At 42.4% G+C, this 23,983-nt stretch overlaps 1 protein-coding gene across 7 annotated transcripts in view; it reads right to left on the bottom strand.

Annotated features, from left to right (window-relative positions):
- Positions 1–6,357: 6,357 nt before the first annotated feature.
- Pla2g4f (phospholipase A2 group IVF) overlaps positions 6,358–23,983 on the bottom strand; it is a 29,462-nt gene continuing 11,836 nt past the window's right edge. For 4 of the 7 annotated variants that reach the window (XM_047540141.1, XM_047540146.1, XM_047540143.1 and 1 more), the window contains 3 exons: positions 23,696–23,862; positions 22,661–22,847; positions 21,246–22,355 (listed from right to left, as the gene is read on the bottom strand). In XM_047540141.1, coding sequence (XP_047396097.1) covers positions 22,150–22,355; positions 22,661–22,847; positions 23,696–23,862 — 560 coding nt within the window. In that variant the 3' untranslated portion in view covers positions 21,246–22,149. Of the gene's footprint in view, positions 6,475–21,244; positions 22,356–22,660; positions 22,848–23,695; positions 23,863–23,983 lie in introns of those variants that run through there. The other 3 variants (XR_007107089.1, XM_047540144.1, XM_047540142.1) reach the window with 3 other exon arrangements.

Raw genomic sequence — 23,983 nt, 5'->3', positions numbered from 1 at the left:
AATCTCAAAAAACCAAAGGAAGAATGATATCGCTAATAAGTGGATGAGGATACATAATGTGGGGTGGGAAGAGTTAGTGTTAGGTTTAGAGTTAGGTTTAGGGAGGGGGGCAAGAATAGAGGAAGGAAGGACTGTATAGAGGGAAAAGAGGGGTGGGAGGGGTGGGGGGAAGGGAAAAAAACAGAATGAATCAAACATTACCCTATGTAAATTTATGATTACACAAATGGTATGCCTTTACACCATGTACAAATAGAGAAACAACATGTATCCCATTTGTGTACAATAAAAAAAATAAATAAATAATAATAAAAAAAACCTTAAAAAAATAAATAAATAAAAAATATATACACTTGTATTATCTAGCCCTAAGTAACAGAAATATAGAGATCTCTACTAAACACACAGGTTATACCATTAAAAGGATAAGTCAGATGACATTAAGTAGCTTAACTATATTTTCTGGGGACATCAATGACATTAAAAGTTAAATGTTGTGTTTACATTCCTGATAACCTGGACAATGTTAAAGTTCCCAAATAAAGGTCTTGTCCTCTCCAAACTTTGTTAGGCCTTGTTATGGGAACAATTTCTCAGTCCTTCCACCTTCTGGTGAGGGATTATTGACTTCTGTCATCTTCATGATATTCATTGACATGTTCCAGATTCTGCAACATTTATCTTGTATTAATCTTTTTGTTCTTCTCTCATAGAAGCACCTACCCCTAGATGCCTTTACAACCTGCTCTCCCCCAACCAGACTTCTACCATGGACCCCTTGATTGACCTGATTTCTAAAAGGGAACTCCAAACTGTTTGCCCCATGCTGCCCCCTTCCAGCTCGAAGAAGCCAGAGCAGTCATCACTCCCTTTCCCTACAGCAGTAAGGAGTTCCTAAAACTAGAGGGGGGAATGAAGTCAGAATTGGGGACAGGCAGTTGGTGTAGAAATAGGGGATCGGTCAAATTGAGGAAATGAAGTCTTTGAAAGCCATCTGCCTCTGGAAATCTGGAAGTTGGAGACTGCCCCTGGGAGAATGGAATGTCAAGGATCTTTGGAGTCCATTGCTTACCAAATTTCCTTGCCCTTATCAAGGACTGCAAGCAAGGAGCTGCTAATTAATGCCCCCTGGGCTCTTGCCTGGCTGAATTACTTTGACTCTCCCCCTGCCCCATCCACTTTTTACTTTTTACACCTCACCTGCAAAACCAGGCCTAGTCACATAGGCAGGAAGGAGAGATAAGGGGAGAGAGAACTGGAGAACAAAAGATCTTATAAAAACAAAAACAGGGGAATATAATATAATATAAAGCTGCTCCCCTGCCCTTTACTCTGCAGTCATTTCCCCACCTCCCAACTTACAATCTAGCTTGTCAGACTGTGAACATCCTAGCTAGATTTTGGTTTATCAGTCAGCTTGCAAGTATCCTTCTATGTTATTGGTCCCCTGTTAGCCCGCGGAATTCTACTGCTTAAAAATAGCTCCTCTGCCATTTTCTGTCTCTCTCCTCCTCCCTTTCATTCTCTCTCCTCCTGGCTTTCACTCTCTCTCTTGAGCACACGCTCTCTCTTTCTCTTTTCCTCTCATTTTCTCTCTTACCCTGCAGTGAGACACTCTGCCTGTTTGCTTAATAAACTCTCTTATGTAAATTCTCATGTCCAGAGTGATTTCTGGATTCTTACAAAGAGAGTTTATTGGAGGGAGATACACTGCAAAGGTCCTGCAGGAACACTACAAAGATGTCAGCCTGTGGACTTAGAGGGAGTCTGGGCTTATATGCACTTCTGAGTTCTTTGTTCATCTTTGGAAGGCTTTTTGCTAGGAGTGATTTATACTAAATAAGGGGTGATTAGCAGATTCCTGTGCCCTGCCCTTTTTCTGGTCTTTAACTGGTTTGGGGCAGTTATTGTGTATGTACCAAATGCTCCTTCCCAGGTTTTAAATCAGGTGCATGAGAAACAGGTAACATGTGTGGGGTCTTAAACAGGGGGGTTCCCCTCTTTAGGTTACTCTAGGTCAAACGTGGAGTTCTCTGCACATTCTTAAACTGTTGAATAATCTTTTGAAAAACAGGATCTTATTTACACTTAAGGGAAATTAACTCCTCTGATAACAGCAATGGATCAGGATGAAAGGAGGTCCTTACGCTCACATCAACTCTGCTGATCCAGGTGAGGTGGGGCCTGGGACAAGGGCCCCCAATCCATTCTGCCTCAGTGTGCCAGAAGAATTGGGTAGAGGAAGAGAAACAAGGTCTGAAATATATGGAGCCAGAAACCAGTCTGTAGATAATTGATCCAATTAGACATAAAATTATGATAGGAATATTTAGTTTTTATTGACACCTGATCAAAACAGAAATTCTCAAATAAATAAATAAATAAAACCAGAAAGGCTGTAGTCGAGTGCATACCTAACATGCTCAAGGCCCTGGGTTCAATTCCTAGCGCCAAAAAACAAACAAAAACACACAGAGACATTCTCTACTGAAAAGGGTATTTTTCAATCAAAACTTGAATCCACTTTTTCCCTTTATTTTTCTTTTATTTGATGAGAATTTTAAGAAATATAACAGCATAATTCCTGTGTCACAAGTAGCTAACATACTATAATTAGACGTTAGACTCTTCACTCTTGCATGCAAATGTTCAATGGGTGACTTAAAGACTTGGCATCTCTGTCTCTATTCTGCATCTATCTCCTTTGTTCTGAGTCACCTTGGATTCCAGGAACAAGGTCTGATTGATAAAGATCTTGTGATAAATCAAAGTTACCCTCCAGGCAACAATTCTCATCACTGATAAGGCCTTGCCTGACCAATTCAGGGACAATGATGGACCAGACCTCACCTAATCAAGATCACCTGCTTTGACAGCTGTGAAAAGTCTCCAGTTATACAAACCCCCAAAGCTTGCCCTCATTCCCCTTTCTATAAAATCTCAGAGTTGTTGTGCAGTAGTACATGTCTGTAATTCCAGCTATTTGGGAGGCTGAGGTGGAAGGATCTCAAATGCAAGGACAGCTTGGGCAACTTAGAGAGAACTTGACTCAAAATACAAAATAAAAAGGGTAGGGATGTAGCTCCATGGTACAGTACCCCTAGGTTCAATCCCCAGTGCCAAAAAGAAAAAATGTTATCAGTCCCTCAAAGACCAAGCTAAGGACATGGGTTTCCTTGTCTTCTCACTGTAGCTACACTGATGAATGTTCCTTTCATGCTTTTTACCACTACATTTTCTGTTTGGTTTTTGGGGCAAGGGATCATTACTGATTTGTTGGTTCCCCAGAGTCATTCCTCTGGGCTAGAACTCCAATAACAATACTACAGTAGTTCATTGATGAGAGAAACTTAATAGAAGTTGTGCAGTTTTTATTTAAAAATTTAGTCGTGGGTTGGGGTTGTAGCTCAGTGGTAAAGCGCTTGCCTAGCATGTGGGAGGCCCTGGGTTGTTCAATCCTCAGCATCATATTAAAAAAAAATAATAAAAAAAAAAAAATATATATATATGTGTGTGTGTGTGTGTGTGTGTGTGTGTGTGTGTGTCACAGCAATGACTTTTCATCCCCTTCTAGAAACTTCTAGAATCACACCCCCATAAAGAGGCAGAGGCCAATTTTCTTGAATCTGGTGGGCTTGTGATTGTCTCATAACTTACAGGATGAGAGGAAAATTATACTGCTAGACTCCTGAAGTCAGGTCATAAGGAGATGCAGCTTTCTCAGTTCCTAGAGCACTCCCACTTGTAGCTCTGAGCCTCCAACTCTAAGGTTCCCATTGTAATGTACAAAGTTGATCCCCCCTGACCTTTCCGGGGCAGCCATTTTCCCCGCCTCCCAACCCCTTGTCAATCTGTGAACATCCTAGCTAGCTATTGGTTCATCAGTTGGCTTGCAAGTATCCTTCTCCGTTATCGGTCCCCTGTTAGCCCGGCAGAATTCAACTGCTTCACTGTAGCTACCCCACCATCTTTTCTCACATTTCTCTTTTTCCTACTCACTTTCTCTATCCTCCTCGCTTTTCCACTCTCTCTAGCGCACACCCTTTCTTGTTCCCTTTCTTTTCCTCTCATTTTCTGTCTTACCCTGCAGGGAGACACTTTGTTTGCTTAATAAACTTCCTTATGTGATTTCCCATGTCCGGCATTGTTTCCATGGGATTCCTTACAGCCATAGTGATACTGAAAGGCTTGGTCCTCGTCCCCAGTGCCAATCCAATAACCAGGGCAAAGTTTGGAGAAAAGGAGAAAAGAAGTTTTATTGCTTTGCTAACAAAGGAAAAAGGCAACAGACTCATGTCACTGAGGCTGTTGTTCCAACAGCTACAGGGAACAAAGGGCTTTAAAAAGGAGGATACCAGGACTGTTTTGAAGTATCATTATCAGTAAATCTAGTTAATATTTAACTTACATCCTTGAAAAGAGCTGTTGTTCCAGTTTCCAGGTCCGGAGTTTCTCTATTCTTGTGGACAGTGAGTGGAAGGGGAGATAACTTGTCTTAGGACAGGAAGAAAATCTTGTTTCCCCCACAGCTGGGGAGGAGAAGAGGAGAAAGAGGAAGAGAAAAAGAAAACATGTCAGCTTTAAAATAAGCTGCCAGTGGTTGAGCAGCAAGGTTTATATTCAAAGCATGAAGTGGATCGATTACATGAGTAGGACCCCAGTTACTTAAGACTGTGAGGAAGCCAGGCCATAGGGTCAGCATTAGAGTCAGCTGTTCTAGAGGTTCTAGAATGGATGAATGGATTCCAGTCCCAGCAATTTTCACTTCTAACCTGTGCCCACTGAATTTGTGACCCACAGAATCTGTGAACCTAATAGAGCGATTATGTTTCAGGCCATTTAGGTTTGAGGTGGTTTGTTACATAGCCATGGTAAGTTTTCCCAAATTTGTTAATAATTTTTAAATTGTATATATTATCAAGGAAGATTTATGAAGTGAAAGTTCTCAACGTTTATTAACTATCCGTAATTTTTAAAAATTTCAAACAGACTAAAAATTGCTATTGATTTGCACTCAAGAAAATATTTAAAAATTGGTGTTGTAAAGGAGGTAGTTAGGCCATAATCCCAGTGACTCAGGAAGCCGAGGCAGGAGGATCACAGGTTCAAAGCCAGCCTCAGCAACTTAGTGAGGCCCTAAGCAACTTAGTGAGAATCTGTCTCAAAATAAAAAAGGACTGGGGATGTGGTAAAAGTTGTAAAGCGCCCTAGGTTCAATCTCTGGTACAGAGAGAAGAAGGGGGTGGGGAGGGGAAACAAAGGGAGAGAAGAAAAAGAAGAGGTAGGAGAGGGAGAAGAAAAGAGATAGTCAAAGAGTTTCCCATGCAACCACGAAATGAAGGGAGAAATATAGTGTAATACAAATACCACAGTATTTAATTTTTTTGTGATGTTTTGGCATTTTTCAGCTTTTTAAAATTTTAATTTTTGTGATTCCTTTTATGGTTCTAAATAAATATTCACTTAAGTGCCTGATTTTGAATCAATTTACATAAACTTTAGGCTCCATAGAACATAATCCTTGTGGTACACTGATCAAAGCACTTTATAAATAGAACATCTTTATTTACCCTCCAAGCTCTGTGAGGCAATTACCTCTATTATTCTCATTTTGCAAATGAGAAAAGTGAGATGGGAATTGGTTGAAGGACTACCCCATGTCACTGGGAATCTAGCCCAGAGGCAGTGCTCTCACCTCTACCTGCAATATGATCTCTCTCTAGAGGCAGAACAGGCAAGAGGGAGCATCAGGGAGTCCTTGGATCAAGTCTCACCTGAAGGAGTAAATCTAATTCTAAGCCTTTCTTTTGGATGTCAGCCCCTTCCCACTTTAACTCCAGGAAAGAAAGGCTCAGTCACTACCCTCCCTGTACCTTCCCTTAGAGTAGTACTGGATGGCAGCGTTAGAGAGGAGAGGAGGCAGTCAACGGGGCAGAGAAAGATGCCCTATTGTGTATCCATTCCGGGCAAAAGTTCTGAAGCAGAAAGTGGAACAGGTGGCAAGAGGTATGGTGTGAAGCAGGAATGACACAGACATTGGGGTTCAGCCCTAACTAATTACCATGTCAAGATCAAGGCACAGGCAGGCCTGTGTGCTTGCCTCATGAGGGCATGGTTATTCACTCTGTTGACAAGTGAGAAAAGACCATTTCCTATCCAGGACTGACCAAAACCTTGCAGGGAAGATCACATGGCTCCTCCCCTCATTCTAGGGCTGTTGGAAAGAATGATTCCTCTCTCTCTGCAAGGGGCAGGATACCACCATCCAGTCATCAAACCACCAATTCACCTGAAAAATTTATTCAGTGTCTATCATGTCCCAGAAAGAGAGGTAGGAGGTTAAAACAGGCCTGACCTGCACCTCAAGAAGCTTCCACCCCAGTTTCTCAGCCAGCAGAGCTTATCCGTGCTTTAGAACATGCAGTGGTACACAGCAGGAGTGCTGGGACAAGAATCTCCTTCAGAATGAAGCTTCTGGAATTTCAAGGAAAAAAGATATAGAAGAGTTATGTTAAAAAAAAAAATTACTCAGTGAATTACCTTTGTTTGGTGGCAGTGTGGCAGGTATGTAAACTTTGGGCTAAGTTATGAAACTGGAGCATGTCTCAAGAGTTACTGATGTCCCTGAACCAGCCTCCCTCAGAATTCCTTTGCCTTTTTCCACCTGGCCTTCTCCATCTCAGGGGTCTTTCCTCAACCCCCACTCTGCCTTGTTGATCTTATCTTATTTTTCTTTTTATAAATCTTCCACACATTGGAAATTTGTGTGTGATTTAAATTTATTGTATTTGTAACTTTCATATTCTAGCTCATAATTTCAAAAACTAAATTGAGCCACGTACAGTGGTGCATGTCTGTAAATTCAGCAATTCAGGAGGCTGAGGCAGGAGGCTCTCAAGTTTGAAGTCAGACTCAGTAATTTAGCGAGGCCCTAAGTAACTTAGTGAGAGCCTGTCTCAAAATTTAAAAATGTTTTAAAATGAGCTGTGATAAAGGGCCTCTGAGTTCAATTCCCAATACCTAAATTAATTAATTTAATTAAATTAAAAATAGATTGAGCCTTTTTAACTTTTCAAAACATGTACCCAAACTAAACTGTTTATAAAGTATTGTAAGAACCCAGGAAACCACGCCGGACACAGGAAATCACATAAGGGAGTTTATTAAGCAAACAAAGTGTCTCCCTGCAGGGTAAGAGAGAAAATGAGAGGAAAAGAGAAAGGGCGCAGGCAAGAGAGTGTGAAAAGCGAGGAGGAGAGAGAAAGAAAGTGAGTAGGAGGGAGAAAGCAAGAGAAAAATATGGCAGGGTAGCTATCCTTAAGAAGTTGAATTCCGCCAGGCTAACAGGGGACCAATAACGGAGAAGGATACTTGCAAGCTGACTGATAAACCAGTAGCTCGCTAGGATGTTCACAGATTGACAAGCTAGGTTGTAAGTTGGGAGGCAGGGAAATGGCTGCAGCGGAAAAGGCGGGGAGTGCAGCTTTGTATTATAAGTATCAATAAAATCTTCTAATGATTTTTATTTCTGGAAGCTAGTTAATCTCATTAGAAAAAGTCTTTCCCTAAACTCCAGTGGTGAACTCCCGCAACCACAGATTTGGCAAAAGCACCCCCACTCCTTTCTAGAATTTCAGACTACCTGCTCTGTTGCCTGGAGTTCACAAGAAGTTTCGCCCTCCTTTCCCCACCCAGCAATGACTCATCTGAAATGTAATTGCTTTTCTGTAAACGCCCAGCACCACAGTCCCCAAAGGTTGGACTGGGAGGCAATAATCTTGCCCTGAGTTTAGGAGGGATGCGAGGTAGGAATACACCTGTGCCACCTGCAAGACCTGGAGCCCAGCCAGTTGGCTCCCTTCCTATACCAAGAAAGCAGCACCCAAGTCCTGTCCAGTGCTGAGGAGATGTCCCTTTTTCTGGGCACTACACAGTGCGGCAGTGAGAGGCTTGAGGTGGGAATACAGGGGAGGGGGGATGGAGGAGCCCAGCCTTCCTCATCACACTCCTCAGCAAAGTTGTGGTTGCTTTTTCTCCTGCAACAGGATTTCAAATACATACATAAATGTGCTTCCAATATTCTGGCCCCTTCTCCTATCCATTTTCCCCCTTTTTGGCCAGTGATGTCCATTGTTAAAGTTGAACATGAGAGAGAGGCGCCCTTCTTTTGCTTCAAGTCTCAGAGCCACCTCTCCAGAAGCAGGGCTTCTGTAGACAATACCTCTGATGTATGGATCATGATGGTAACAGTTGACTAACTGTTGGTTTTTCAGAACTTGGGAGCCACTTTTGTCTATTGTAAGACAGTTGAAATCACTGACCTTTTATCTGGGCCTGCCCAAGTATCTGATGGTAACATTGGAGGGCCAAACTCTAACCTCAGACCATTTTCTGAACATGTGTCTTATGAAAAGCAATCAAGTTTGATTACACATGCATGGACCACCAACTACTTCACTCCCTTACCTCTAATCACCTCTCTCCATGCCTCGGATCACCCTGCTTCTTTATGCCATAAATACCCCTCAATCCTGTCCTTCTGGGAGGTAGACTCCTATCTCCTTGCATTTGGCACCCTGTGAACAAACTCTCTTTTGCAAAATGTGTGGTTTCAGTGATGAGCATATTGTGACAGGGCAGGTAAAACAGGACTGGTTTGGTGACACAACCTCCCTGTCTCCTCCCATATCATATTGCCAGCTACTCCACAAAAAAGGCTAAACGGCATAGCCCTCCAAGGAGAGGCTCCCAGGAGGCATAGGAAAAGTTGGGCACCTATCAGAGGCCCACCACAGCACAGAGGAGCAATGTAGATGCACTAGACCACAAAGGCCCACTCCTGGAAGCCTTGGATAGCAGGGAAGGAGCCAGTTCCATCAGAGGTTGCCCTTCGGAAGAGACAGAAGAAGGCACTGAAACCAGAGGTGTTACAGCCAGCCTGCTGCAACATAAGACCCTAGAAACCTTTCTTTCGACATGTAAAATATGGAATCCAGACTGGGAATGTAGCTCAGTAGTAGCAGGCCTGACTAGTAGGTGCAAGACCCCAGCCCCAGAATCTTTACATCTTGAAGCCACTGTCAAGATGTAAAGGAGCTAAGGTTGTGGCTCAGTGGTAGAGTGCTTGCCTGGCACGTGTGAGGCACTGAGTCTTAGTACCACATAAATATAAACAAAATAAAGGTATTGTGTCCATCTACAACTAAAAAAAAATTTTAAAAGATGTAAAGATCCTCTTCCATTGTAATAATAATGTCACTCTAGTTAAATACTTTCTGAATACCTGGACTATAAACATGGCAGTTTTGAATATGTTCTTTGAAAAGACTATGTTCTGTGTACATGATAAAAGTAAAGATCAAGACAGTAAATGCTTTCTTTAAAAACAAAACAAAATAAAACCCTAGCTAGGTCTTAAAAGATTACAATCACTACAAAAATATATTAAATAAATTTCATGAAGATACTGTCAATCAAGTAAGGAATATCATTATTAGGATATGAAGGACCCAAGAAAAGTTAAAAGCTTGAAAGTTTGAAGTTTGAAAATTTTAAGTCAGCTTCAACTAAATCTTTACCATTCTCCTTGCTCAAATAGATTCAGAGAGGTCCTTTCTAGCAGGAACTACTGGCTCTTGACTTCAAAATAACACCTTTGTGGGGCTGGGGATATGGCTCAGTTGGTAGAGTGCCTGTCTTGCAAGCACAAGGCCCTGAGTTCAATCCCCAGCACCACAAAAAAAAAAAAAACCTTTGAAACACTTAGTGTCTTAAGATCATACTTTTTTGAATATTAAATAGTGTTAATCTCATTTGGACCCAGCAGTCTCATTCCGCCCACCCTGGCACCTGTCAGTGGTGAGGCCCTGCAGACAGGCTGCTGTGTGGCCTGTATCCCAGCTCCTGGTGGTCTTTAAAACATGGGATATGGGTGTGAGACCCTCCCCACTTGTCAGAATGAGCTTCCTCTTCACCAATCTAAAATCTGCTGACCCTGGAGAGGCTTGAAATATTTGGTGGATCCAAGGAACTGGGGAATGAGAAACAGTGGGATTAGCAAAAGAGACTTGCTCAGGTCAAAAGATGCATCTGTGAAAGAGCCAGGAATTCAGACCAGGCCCACACACCCATACACACACACACACACACACACACACACACACACACACACACATTCACTCACTCACTCATATACCAGTTAGCTGCCAGTAGTAATGAGCTATATTTGCATGAGGTGGCAGTTCAAAGAGATGACTGTGGTTTATTAGGAAGGAACCTGTGCACAGTCACCAGGTGGGGCTGAGCCAGGATGGGTCCATCACCAGATGGCCATCAGGAAACTGGCCAGAGAAACAAAATATCTTACATATGTAATGTGGGGTGAAAGAAACCAGACCAGAAGAGCACATACTGCCTATTGCCATGTTTGCAAGTGCTAGAACAGACTGTATCAATCTATGGTAACAAAAATTAAAATTGTGGCTACCTTTGGCTGTGGGTATTTTCTGGAAGGAGGCACAAGGGAATCTTCATTCATGAGGAAAATATCCAAACTTCACTGGGGAGTGATGATTACTCAGATGTAAAAACATGTAAACAGTCATCCAATCATACATATATGGTCTTCTATTTTACTGAATATTTATGCTCAATAGAAAAAATATTTAAACACTAGTAGTCTGCAGTTGGGGGCAGAGTGGAGGCAAAGAACTAAAAAGCAAGCTGAGCAATGGTTCAAACTTGAGAAAGACTGACACCTTGAAAGGTGATGGTGCAGATGAACCTGAAACAAGAGGGAGGATTAGTTGGCAGTTGCCAGAAGGGTAATCATCCCACAGATCACCTGCCCAACCCTGGCAGATGAGTAGAGATTTCTGTCTGGAAAGGATGGAGACACAAGGACAACAGGCACAGCTGAAACAGGCAGAGACAGTGGAGTCCACATACTGAAATGTGAGTCTCTGCCCCCACACTTCTTTCCCCATTTAGCCTTGAGAAGCTGGAGGCCCCTTCACACCTTCCCTGTCACCACCACCAGACAAGAGAACAGATTTCCTTCCTAGGAAACTTACCAACATGGGAGGAAAGCAAAACAAACCTAAACTATCAATGCTTCTAGGTAACTGTTGTACTACAGAGCTTCAGGACCCTCCCCAACAACCCGCTATGGGCCGGTTCAGCCAGGTCAGATTGCACACTCCGTTCCCAGGGATTCCTTGAGTGCCTCCCGCTTAAATGCGAGGAAACAGTTGGCAATCAGCAAACATCCAAAGAAATCCTCTAACATGATTGAAGTTCAAAACCACAAATCAAATAGGGACTCAGGAAACAGACAATGCAGGAGCCAAGGAGAAAATTAAAAAAAAAAAAAAACTTTATAATTGATGTCTTTACAGGGATAAAAAGATGATGCATTTATGCAAAAAAGGGGAAATACCATGAAATGAAATGTTCTGAGAATATAAAGAATCTTTGTATATTTAAGATATGATGGAAGAAGGAAATAAAATTAATAGAAGAATTAGGGGATAAAAGTGAGAAAAATCTCCCTAAAAAAGCAAAATGAAAACACAGAGACATGGAAATGGGAGGTTTAAGATAAGAAGTCTCAGAGGAGTATGCGAGGAAGTCCAATGTCTTCCTGTTGTGAGTTACAAGGTTGGATAATAGAGGAAACAATTAGAGAAAATTATTGAGAAATACAATAAGAAAGTATTGCAGAACCAGAAGAACCTCCACGTTAAAAGGGTTTGCTGAGTACACAGAACACTAAACAAACAAACAAAAAGGCCCTAACCAAGGTACATTATGAAATTTCTGAGACCTGGAAATAAAAGTAACTGGAAGACAAAGGTCACATATAAAGGACTGGAATATCGTAATGAGACTGAACTTACAGGCAGCAATAACAGAGCTTAGAAGACCACAGGGTAATGTTCTGATGGAAAATTATTTTCAATTTTATTCCCAGTTAAAAATGAGAGTAGAGGCTGGGCATGGTGTGCACACCTATAATCCCAGTGGCTCAAGATGCCTAGGCAGGAGGATCACAAGTTCAAAGCCAGCCTTAGCAACTTAGCGAGGCCCTAAGCAACTCACCAAGACCCTGTCTCTAAATAAAATATAAAAAAGGACTGAGGATGTGGCTCAGTGGTTAAGTGCCTCTGAGTTTAATCCCTGGTACTAAAAAAAAAAAATGAGAGTAGAGGCAGGCATGTGGCACACCCCTGTAATCCTAGCAACTCAGGAGGCTGAGGCAGGAGGATCACAAGTTCAAGACCAGCCTCAGCAAAATAATAAAAAAGGACTAGGGATGTAGTTCAAAAGTAGAGCACCCCTGGGTTCAATACCCACTACCACCAAAAAAGTAAAAAATAAAAAAGAGAGTAGAGTGCATAATGCAGAAATGCTACCAGAGCAGTATGTTCTAAACTTTAAAGTGCCATAATTATCCAGGGAACTTGTTAAAATGCATATTGTGATTCAGTGTGTCTGGAGTGGCATTTCTGACAAGCTTTCAGGTGATGCCATTGTTGTGTTAAAGAGTACACTTTAAAAAGTGAGGTACTAAAGGATGTGTCCCCCCAAAATAAGACAATGAGTCAAGAAAGAGGAAGGAATAGGGTGTAGGAAACAGGATGCAAAATAAAAGCAAGGTGAAGGCATATCCAGGATGATAATGAAGGAAATTCTAGGATACTACCTAAATGCAAACCAGTCTAACATGGGACATGAAGGAATACCAAAAGAAGGAGGAAGACTGGGCACAGTGGCACACATCTGTAATCCCAGTGACTTGGGAGGTGGTAGCAGGAGGATTCCAAGATTGAGGCCAGCCTCAGCAACTTAGTAAGGCCCTAAGCAACTTAGTGAAACCCTGTATCAAAATAAAAAAAAGTGTTGGGGCTATAGCTAAGCGGTAAAGCATCCCTGGGTTCGATCCCCAGTACAAAAAAAAAAAAAAAAAAAAGAGGAGAAAGTCAAAGAGGAAAAAAAATAATGAAGTTGATTACCTGATATGTCAAGAGATTTACATTGCTGGTGGAGAGTCTGAGGACAAATTAGTGATAGTAACATAGAAAATCATTAAAATGAAAAGTGAGGTAACCATTCAGCCCAAGGAAAACATAAAGAATAAAAGGCTTTCCAGGATATATAAAGAACTCAACAAACAACACCAAAAAAACAAAACAAAAAAATAACCCAATCAATAAATGGGCAAAGGAACTGAACAGACAGAAGAAATACAAATGATGAATAAATACATGAAAAAGTGTTGAACATCACTAGCAATTAGAGAAATGCAAATTAAAACCAAACTGAGATTTTATCTCGCTCCAATCAGAAAGGTAATTATCAAGGATACAAGTAACAATAAATGCTGGCGAGAATGTGGGGGGAAAGGTACACTCATACGTTGCTCATAGGACTGCAAATTGGTGCAACCACTCTGGAAAGCAGTATGGAGATTCCTCAGAAAACTTGGAATGGAACCATTTGACCCAGTTATCCCACTCCTCTGCACATACCCAAAGAACTTAAAATCAGCATACTACAGTGACACAACCACATCAATATTTATAGCAGCTCAATTTACAATAGCTAAGCTATGGAATCAACCTATGTGTCCTTCAACAGATGAATGGATAATACAAATGTGGTACATATATACAATGGAGTATTACTCAGCAATAAAGAAGAATGGTGACATTTACCAGTAAATGGATGGAACTGCACACTACCATGCTAAGCAAAATAAGCCAATCCCCCAAAACCAAAGGCTGAATGTTCTCTTTCATATGCAGATGCTGACTCACAATAGGCCCAAGGGGCGTAGAGGTTCACTGGATTGGACAGGGAGGAGTGGGGGGAAGGGAAGGGAGGGATGATGGGAATGGGAAAGACTACAATAAATCAGACATAACTTTCCAAAGTTCATATAAGAATACATGACTAGTGTAACTCCATAACATGTACAACCACAAAAATGGAAAGTTATATTCCATGTATGTATGTATTCCATGTATGTATGATATATGTCATATATAACAAAAAAAAAAAAAAACAGGGCTGGGGTTATAGCTTGGTGGTAGAGCACTTGCCTCGCACATGTGAGGCACTGGGTTTGATACTCAGCACCACAAAAATGAATAAATAAATAAATAAATCAACAAATAAATAAAATGTGTCCATCTATAACTAAAACAAATTTAAAAAACAAATAAAAATAAAATAAAGAATAAAAGGGCTAGGGATATAAGTCTGTGGTAGAACTCATGCCTAGAAAGCCTGATGCCCTGGGTTCAATCTCAAGCACCACAAAAATAAATAAATTAAATACAATCATATCATGTTATATAATCACAATAACATAAACAACAAATATTGACCAAAAGCATAACAATATTGGGAAGTGGAGGGAGGAAAGGTTACAAAAACTGTGAAATAATTAAGAAATAATATTATCAGCATGTTGTTTAGAAATATGGAGATATATACCCAAATAAATAACTAAAAGAGTTCAATGCAGTTGCTGCTAGGTGAGTAGGTGTGGGCAGGGATCAAATGTTTTATCATTTCAGGCTTTATAAAGTTATTTTATTTTTTTTTAAATAAGAACAGCTGGGCATCATGCACATGCCTATAATCCTAGAGACTTTGGAGGTTGAGGCAGAAGGACTGAAAGTTTAAGGCCAGTCTGGGCAACTCAGTGAGACCTTGTCTCACAATTAAAAATAAAAAGGCCTGGAGCTGTTGCTCAGTGGTACAGTACTGTTGGATTCAATCACTGGCATCACACATACAGAAAACATACCTTGATCAGAATAAAATTAAAATTTTAAAGAAAATCATTTGAAAATGTGGATGCTTTGTCATGAATAATAAATCACAACTCAATGCCATTCTAGAGTTTCAGGACCCACTGCTGCAAAACACAGCTCAGAGGCAGTTCATTTCCTGAAGACATTAGTTCCAGGAGAGGCCACATGGACAGGAAATATTTGGAACACAGCAATAACAAGTGCTAGAGACGGTTTTGACATCAATGGAGATATTCAGCAGGTTCCTGAATGAAGTAATACATATTGTGCCTCTTATTTCCCAAAGAAACTTTTTCCTTCCTAGATTTCTTATTTCATAAGTAGCAGCAATATTTATCCCATTGCCTAATGGATTAGTCAGGACTTTTGCAAGTAGGAAAAACCAAACTCAAACTGGCTTAAGCAGAAAAGAAATTCATGGAGTTTCATGAATTTCATGGGAAGACCCATGGTATGGTTTGAAGCTTAAATGTCCCCCAAAAGTCTTGGCTCCAGTGCAGCAGTGTTCAGAGGTGGGGCTTTGGGGCAATTAAATCACAAGGGCTCTGACCTCATCAATGGATTGATCCATTGATGGATTCATACCATAATGGGTTTGAGGAGAGGGACTTTTTTAAAAGCGCACTCTCTTCCTTTCTCTCTCTTCTTCCTGGCCTCTATAAGGTAAGCAGCTTTGCTCCATTATGTTCTTTTGCTATAGAACATATGTTGCTTTTGCCTCATAGGCCCAAAAAATGGAACCAAGTGATCATGAATTGGAACCTCTGAAACTGTAAGCCAAAATAAAACTTTCATCCTTTACGTTGTTTATCTCAGAATTGTGTGTGTGTATGTGTGGGGTGGAGGGTACCAGGGATTGATCTCAGGGGCACTGGAATGCTGAGCCATATCCCCAGCATTTTATGTATTTTATTTAGAGACAGGGTCTCACTGAGTAGCTTAGGCCCTTGCTAATTTGCTGAGGCTGGCTTTGAACTCACAATCCTCCTGCCTCAGCCTCCCAAGCCACTGGGATTACAGGAGTGCACCACCACACCTGGCTATCTCAGATATTTTGTCACAGTGATAGAAAGCTGACAAACACAGCCTGGGAAAAGCCTAGGTTCAAATCCTGCCTTCAATGTGTATCACTGTGTGGTTTGGACAAAACACTTAAATTGCCTAAAGAATGAAGAAGATGATAGTATTGTGAATATGAAATGAATTAACATTGCAAAGGATTTATAATAGTGCCTAACCTGAAGCTAATACTCAAAAGATTGTAGCTATCATTATTCAAGCTATTATTCAGGAATTGCAACACATCTGGAGGACAAAACCAATTCATGCTGTATAACTTGTAATATAACTGCAGAACACAAAAACAAAGAAAAATATTAAAAGCCCTCAGGAAGGAGAGATAAGTTGCCCACAAAGGATTAGCAATTAGGTTGAAGTAGGCTTCTCAAACACAGTAATAGAAGCTAGTCTGGGTCCAATCCAAGAGGGAGTTTAATATATAGAGGAAATTCAATATAAAGAATTATAGACTATATCATAAGAATAACCATAAGATATAAAGAAACTTCATATGGGAAACCTAGGCTGAGAAATTGTACTCAAGGAAGAACTGTTTTGGAAAGGATTCAAATGGAGCAAGTCGTTTAACCCACTGTTCAGGCCACAGCTGATCTGGAGTTTCTGGGAAAGAAATAGGCTATGCTCTGGAGCTTAGATAGGGGAGCAGGTGATCAGCAGCTAGTGGCACAGGTGGCATGGGTGTGCAGTAGTTCTGAGCTCTAGTAGGGCAGGCCCGTAGAGTATTGGGCTGGGACTCTGATATACCCCTGGAGAGGTTTGTGGAAAGGTGACTACCAGGCTTAGGCTGCAAGGACTGTAATTGGGCCTGCAACCTGGGTGGCTTCCACCAGATGGTCTCTCCCTGCATCCAGTCCCCATGCCCCCCAAATGGCAGGAGAGTCTTTCCTTCCAGCAGAAACCCCCACTACCCAGGACACCGGGGCACAGACTTGGCTGTTTATCCATCTCCACCATGGAATCTGTGTCCTCCATCCCAGCAGATTCACCCCCCAATATGTCTATTAGACAACTTTATAAACCTTTGCCTGACCCCCAGCTTAAAGCCATCAAAACTTATTTGTTTGTGTAATGCTATTTGGCCACAGTACCCTTCAGATAATCAATCCAAAATGGCCACATAATGGCACACAGCTTCTGTGAGCGAGCGGGCAGATGGAAAGGGAGTCCTTAACTTCAAGTCTTTTCTTTCTTGCACTTCTTTGCTCTTCCTACGAACTCCAACACCTCCTTTTGGCTTCTTCTCCCCCTCTTAAACCCTCCTCCTTCTCCAACTTGGCTAACAAACCACCCCCATACCGGTCCACTGTGGCAGAGGCCCCTCTGGCCACTGCTTCCCCATCTCCTTTGCCCCATTCTGTTTCTGCTTCTGTTCTCCTGCCCAGCCCACCCAGTCCTCCTGCCACAAGGTCCTGCACACATATTCTAGTCCCCCTATGGGAGGTGGCCGGTGTGGAGGGAGTAACCAGCTCAACAGTCAGTGGCATGTCGCAGTAAGGAGTATGATATAGCAGCCCCATTCCTCAAAAGTAGCAGGAGATAATGTTTCATAATTTTCTGCATCCAAACCTGATCTGATCACTAACCAGGAAAAAGGGTTAAAATGCCTTAGGCATCAAGTTTCTGCTAAAACCTGTTATCTCAGCTCCTTTCAGATCTCAGTCAAGGCTTACATTGAAATGTAATTGGAGAAAGCCAGAAGGAGCAGTGGGAGACCAGTCTCAAACCCAAGGGGGAAAAAAAAAGGCAAAAAGTTTTACCTGAACTCCAGCAAAAGAAATTCTATGATGCTTTACCAAAACAATTAACAGCCATAGTATTTTTCCAGGACTCTTGGTTTTTTTTTTTTCCTTAAATTCTATATTTTTTGAGCTCATGACTTTTTTTGATCAGTTCTTTTTATTCAAATTGAATTATTTTTGAACATGTTACATTGCAATGGAGATAAACATTACAAGGTCTTTGCTTTTGTGTTACGTGTTGTCTGTGTGCAACTAAATATAAGCACACATAAATTAATAATTTTTTTAAATGGATCCAAATACTTTTAATTCATGTAATTTAAAAAGGTTCAATTTAAATTGGGTAAACTAATAAAAGTAAAATGTCTTTAAAATTAACTCACAAGTCTCTAGGTGGTCAAACTAATAAAATGTTGATGTTTATAAAATGTCTAACATCAATTTTTCTAGGACTTTTCTTCAACAGGAAAGAGACAGCAAATACTGTTGGTACACTTGTCTGATATCTTGTTTTTTTTACAATAAGATGAGTGAATTAGAGTAGACATGCATGGGATTACTCAAATGTGTTTGTTAGAGATATCTGATTAATTTCCAAAGTTAAAATGCTAATTATTAAATAACATTGAGCACTCTCAACTCCTTAAATTCCATGGAGTAACATACTCAAACATTATTGGTGGTTTCATAGGTTGGTAAAATTTACTCTTAATATTATGTCTGATAAGTTCTATTCTTTAGAACAAGTAGTCTTAAAAATTGGGGTTTATACAATTATGGTTAAACAACTGTTAAAGTATTGTACTATGTTACAGAGTTTAAATTTTTCTTTAAAAACTAAATTTGGTAATAATTGTGGAATGGTCATTCTTTGTATATTAAATGTGTTCATATTTTCCAGGTATATAAGCCTTTAAAGCAGGAAATTTATCAAGCTGCTATTCTCCAAATTAAACTTGTCTGTAATGGTAATTTTAAACTTATAAGAAGAATAAATCATATTGGGGATTTATTTCTATCATTTAATGTTCTATTACCAAAATATAGCCATTCTTGGGCATTTAAAAGAAACAATAATTAAATGTAACTTAAAATATACACTTGTATTATCTAGCCCTAAGTAACAGAAATATAGAGATCTCTACTAACACACAGGTTATACCATTAAAAGGATAAGTCAGATGACATTAAGTAGCTTAACTATATTTTCTGGGGACATCAATGACATTAAGAGTTAAATGTTGTGTTTATATTCCTGATAACCTGGACAATGTTAAAGTTCCCAAATAAAGGCCTTGTCCTCTCCAACCTTTGTTAGGCCTTGTTATGGGAACAATTTCTTCCACCTTCTGGTGAGGGATTATTGACTTCTGTCATCTTCATGATATTCAGTGACATGTTCCAGATTCTGCAATATTTATCTTGTATTAATCTCATTTCAGTACTCATGTCTTTTTATTCTTCTCTCATAGAAGCACCTACCCCTAGATGCCTTTACAACCTGCTCTCCCCCAACCAGACTTCTACCATGGACCCTTCGATTGACCCACTTGCCCCATGCTGCCCCCTTCCAGCTCGAAGAAGCCAGAGCGGTTGTCACTCCCTTTCCCTACAGCAGTAAGGAGTTCCTAAAACTAGAGGGGGGAATGAAGTCAGAATTGGGGACAGGCAGTTAGTGTAGAAATAGGGACTCGGTCAAATCGAGGAAATGAAGTCCATGAAAGCCATCTGCCTCTGGAAATCTGGAAGTTGGATTTTCAGAGTCCATTGTTTACCAAATTTCCTTGCCCTTATCAAAGACTGCAAACAAGGAGCTGTTAATTAATGCCCCCTGGGCTCTTGCTTGGTTGAATTACTTTGACTCTCCCCCTACCCCATCCACTTCTTACTTTTTACACCTCACCTGCAAAACCAGGCCCAGTCACATAGGCAGGAAGTCGAGATAAGCAGGGAGAGAACAGGAGAACAAAAGATCTTCTTATAAAAACAAAAACGGGGGAATATAATATAAAGCTGCTCCCTGCCTTTTATGCTGCAGCCATTTCCCTGCCTCCCAATTTACAACCTAGCTTGTCAGTGTGAACATCCTAGCTAGATATTGGTTCATCAGTCAGCTTGCAAGTATCCTTCTCCGTTATTGGTCCCCTGTTAGCCTGCGGAATTTGACTGCTTAAGAATGGCACCTCCGCCATTTTCAAGCTCTCTCTCTCTCTCTCTCTCTCTCTCTCTGCTTTCATGCTCTCTCCTTCTGGCTTTCACTCTCTCTTGTGCACGCTCTCTCTCTTTCTCTTTTCCTCTCATTTTCTCTCTTACCCTGTAGGAGACACTCTGCCTGTTTGCTTAATAAACTCCCTTAAGTGAAAAAAAAAAAAAAAAAAAGAGTTATGGTTGAGGGCCAGGTGCAGTGGCACATGTCTGAAATCCCAGCAACATGAGAGGCTGAGGCAGGAGGATCGTGAGTTCAAATCCAGCCTCAGCAATTTAGAGAGGCCCTAAGCAACTTAGTGAGACCCTGTCTCAAAATAAAAAATAAAAAGGGCTGGGGATGTAGCTCTGTAGTTAGTGCCCTTGGGTTCAATCTCTGGTACTGAAAACCAAACAAACCAAACCAAACCAAACAAAAAATATATGACTGAGGATTTTGGTCACCTGAGACCAGGGGCAGGGGTGAGTGGGAATTGACTAGAGCATAACACAAGATACTTTTGGGGCAATGGAAATGTTCCATATCTTGATTGTGGCAGGTGGGGTACATGTCTTATATAAATTTGTCAAAATTCACTAACTACTAACTTAGAAAGGATGTAGGCTATTGCATATAAATTACGTGTCAACGAAACTGATAAGAGAAACCACCAGAACTAGAAATAGATTATATAAACTTCAAAGCAGCAGAGGGAAAACAGTGGGAAAAAGACAACTGAACCAGTGCTGCAGTTTGGATATGGGTATCCCTAAAAATTCATGTGTTGGGCCAGGTGCAATGGTGCATGCTGTAATCCCAGCGACTCAGGAGGCTGAGGCAGAAGGATCCAAGTTTGAGAACCCTCAGCAACTTAGTGAGACCCTGTCTCAAAAAAATAAAGTGTGGTGGGAGGGGCCTGGGGATATAGCTTTCCCTTACCATTCATTCACATCAGCTGGCGGTCTCTGGGTCCCAGACCAGTCTGGGCAGGGATCACAGTTGACTCTGATCACTCTCCTCCTAGTTGGAAGCCAGAACTAGGGTCTTCTTCCCAAAGTTAGGGCAGGTAAGGCTGCCCAACATAGATGTCCTGATTCAAACAGGCTCTCAGGTCCCAGAGAGCAGGTAGGGGTGTGTGTGTGTGTGCACGCAGGGGACAGAAGGAGGAAATATTCAAGTGACTATGCAGGGGCCCAAGTGGCTGAGCACTTGGGCAGGGCAGGATGAGACGATAAGGATCAAAGGGAGAGGGTCTGGTCAGGATGATCTCTTCACAGGTCTGAAATTTGCATATACCAGAGAGGTTTTCAAATTTGGAGGAAATGAGAAAGAGGGAGAGAGAAAAACAGACTTGTCTAGGTCATTGGATGAATCTATAAAAGAGGCAAGGGCTCCTTCTACCACTGCCTAACCCTTGCCAATAGACAGGTGCTCACTCTCCCCACCTTAACTAGGAATAGGCACACATCTTGCAACACATGCAGGCACATATTCACCCCATCTGGTAAACAGATGTCCCCTCTAGACACACCCACTTAGTTTCTAGAAAAGGGGAGACTGTGTTTGCCTGAGGCAGTAGCGGTACACATGACCAGGGAATGCAGCTGAAGTTTGAAGAGTAGAATATTGTACATACCCATGGGCTGGAACCTGGCCAGGTTGGGCCATCATGCCATGGCTTCAGTAGTCTGAACAGAGAAGGATGGTGAGGTGTGAGGAGGGATAAGGGAGGCCAGGAGGCAAAGGAGAGTCAGCAGGTGGACTTGGAGTCAATGACTTGGAGGCTGGTGACCCATGGGCTCCTTTTTATTCTTGACAGCTGCATCCAGGAGCTTGGGGTAGGATGGGGGCCAGGGCCACTTTGCAGGCAGCTTGGGTGACTGCATCTCTGCTTTAGGTCCCAGTGTAAGGAGGGGAGCCTGCACATCAGTGCTCACAACTCCCACTCTAGGAAGTAGGAGTGAGAGCCTGGGCTCTGAGTCCTTCTGTGTTGGGGGTAGCCCTTGTGGCAAGACAGGCCTGGTTTCTCCACACCACTCTGGGAAACAAGCACTGTTCTCTTCTGCCCTATATCCTCTGGTCCCCTGGAATGATGTATTGCCCCATCTTCTCTAAGAAACACAAGAGAAAGTTCCCACCCTAAGTCCAAGCTGCAAGTCTGCAAGACTGTCTAGGCTCAGGGGATCTCAGGGTAATTCTTAGAGAAGTGGAAAGCAGAACCCCTCTAAAGCCCTGACTCCTCCTTTGGCAAGCCCTGGGCTAGAGTCCCACATCTTTCCTCTGCTATAGTCCTCTGATTCCAGCCTGGTCAGCTCCCAGTCCTCTACCCAGCCTGCCGCCGGTCCAGAGCCAGCTTGAGGGCATGCCTCACGGTCTCCACATTGTTCAAAATGTTGTATCGACTCAGGGCCACCAGGCGATCAAACTCCTTGGGTTCATAGGTGAAATTCATCATGCCATAGGGGGTGTCTGGCCCGTTGATGACAAAGTCCCCAAAGGCCTTCTCCTCAGGAGTTTGCCGCTCCACACCTGTGGGTAGGGAAGTGGACGTGAAGCCAGGCTGGAACACTCGGGAACTGCCTGGGAGCTGATAGCCCAGACACCTTCCTTGCCCTAAGACACCTGTCTGGTTCCCTATGGGTGCTGCCTGGGCCCACATCTAAGCTCTCAGGCCCATTAGGAGGAGATATCCCAGTGTGAATGCTGAGATCCAGTAAGCAGAGGGCACCAATGGTCAGCTCAGGCCCTTCAGGAATCCAGAAGGTCTACTATTGGAATAGCATCCCTTCCCCAAAGCTCTGTAGGTCAGATGCAGGACTGGGTCTTCCTCTTACCTGGAACCAGGTGTGTGCGAAAAGTATGGTTGACCAGGGGAAAATGTAGCACGATAGGTGAACTGGGGTCCTTGGCCTTGGTAAACAGATAGCACTCGCGGGGATTTTCCAAGTCCTCAGGGCCCACCTCAATCTTGGGAAAGGAAATCCCTCGGTCCAAGCAGTATTTCTCTGTCATCTGTAAGACCTGAGTAGGGAGGTAAGTTTCTGGTCCTGCCTGTTTCCCACCCCTGCCTTACCCCTACCTGGACTCATTCAGACCCAGGTTTCAGGCAAGTTCTGCTTCTGATTAGCTGAGTGACCTTCTGGAGTGACACTCCTCACTTGTCAAATAAAAATGTGAATAACTAGTGGGGTTTAGAAGATTAGCAATAATCAATAATGATCAATAATCAATGAGGCCTCTGTCATCACATTTCTCCCCATCTTTCCTCGTTATGACATGGCCTCCCCTCTCTGGCCCCACTCTGCTCCCTGTTGGGGACTGATTTCAATTTCACAAGGTGAACACAATGTTCATGGGATCAGTGCTGGCTGAGGCTGTATCAATCCTCCAATCCCAGGCACTCATTGGACCTCGGAGGACAAAGACAAAAACAAAGAAGGAAGGGCTGGTCCAGTGGCATGACCAGAATCCACCTTTGGAAGTGGCACCAGCCAATGCCCTGCACAGTTTGAGGGAGTCACTGCTGGAGTCACTCAAAGGGTTCTGTTGTTACCATAGTAGCAGAGGGCAACAGGCCAGGCCCAGGCCCAGACTGGAATGGGAAACCTATCATGAATGGGCAAGGTGTAGAGCAGAGTCTAGAGGATGCCTGAGGACCATCTTTGACCTCCTCTTCGCAATTCCTCCCATAATCCCAGTCAGTCTCCTCTTCCAGATGGACCTAGACTGCCAACAGTGTTCTAAAGTCTCCTGCCATAGAGCATGGCCATGTTGGATGAGCTCCAAACATCTCACCAGCCCCTCAGAAGAGCCCTTTTTTCTCCCTCCTCCCCATTCACCTCAGGACCCCTGCTCTCTCCCTGCTTTACCTCAAAAGGGGCCTCCAAGGAGTAGTCAAAGGACAGAATGAGGTCCACTGCCCGCTGAGGCTGCAGAATCAGTGGGAATGGAGAGTTGATGGCAAAACCTCCATCCACCAGGGACAGGCAGTCCTGCATGGGTGTGAGCTGGTTGGGGAAGGAATCCTGGTGTGTGTCTGCAAGGTATATAGGGACAAGCACAGTTGCTCTTGCTAGTGACCCTCTTTGCACTTGTAGTCTCATCCTCTCTGCAGAGTTCTCTCGCTCCCTCTAACAGCCAGGGACTCTCCCACACCA

This window comes from Sciurus carolinensis, chromosome 2 (genome assembly GCF_902686445.1).
Source record: "Sciurus carolinensis chromosome 2, mSciCar1.2, whole genome shotgun sequence".
Taxonomy (NCBI): Eukaryota; Metazoa; Chordata; class Mammalia; order Rodentia; family Sciuridae; genus Sciurus; species Sciurus carolinensis.
Note: the sequence above shows the minus strand (reverse complement) of the source record. Positions and strands in the feature narration are given on the sequence as shown.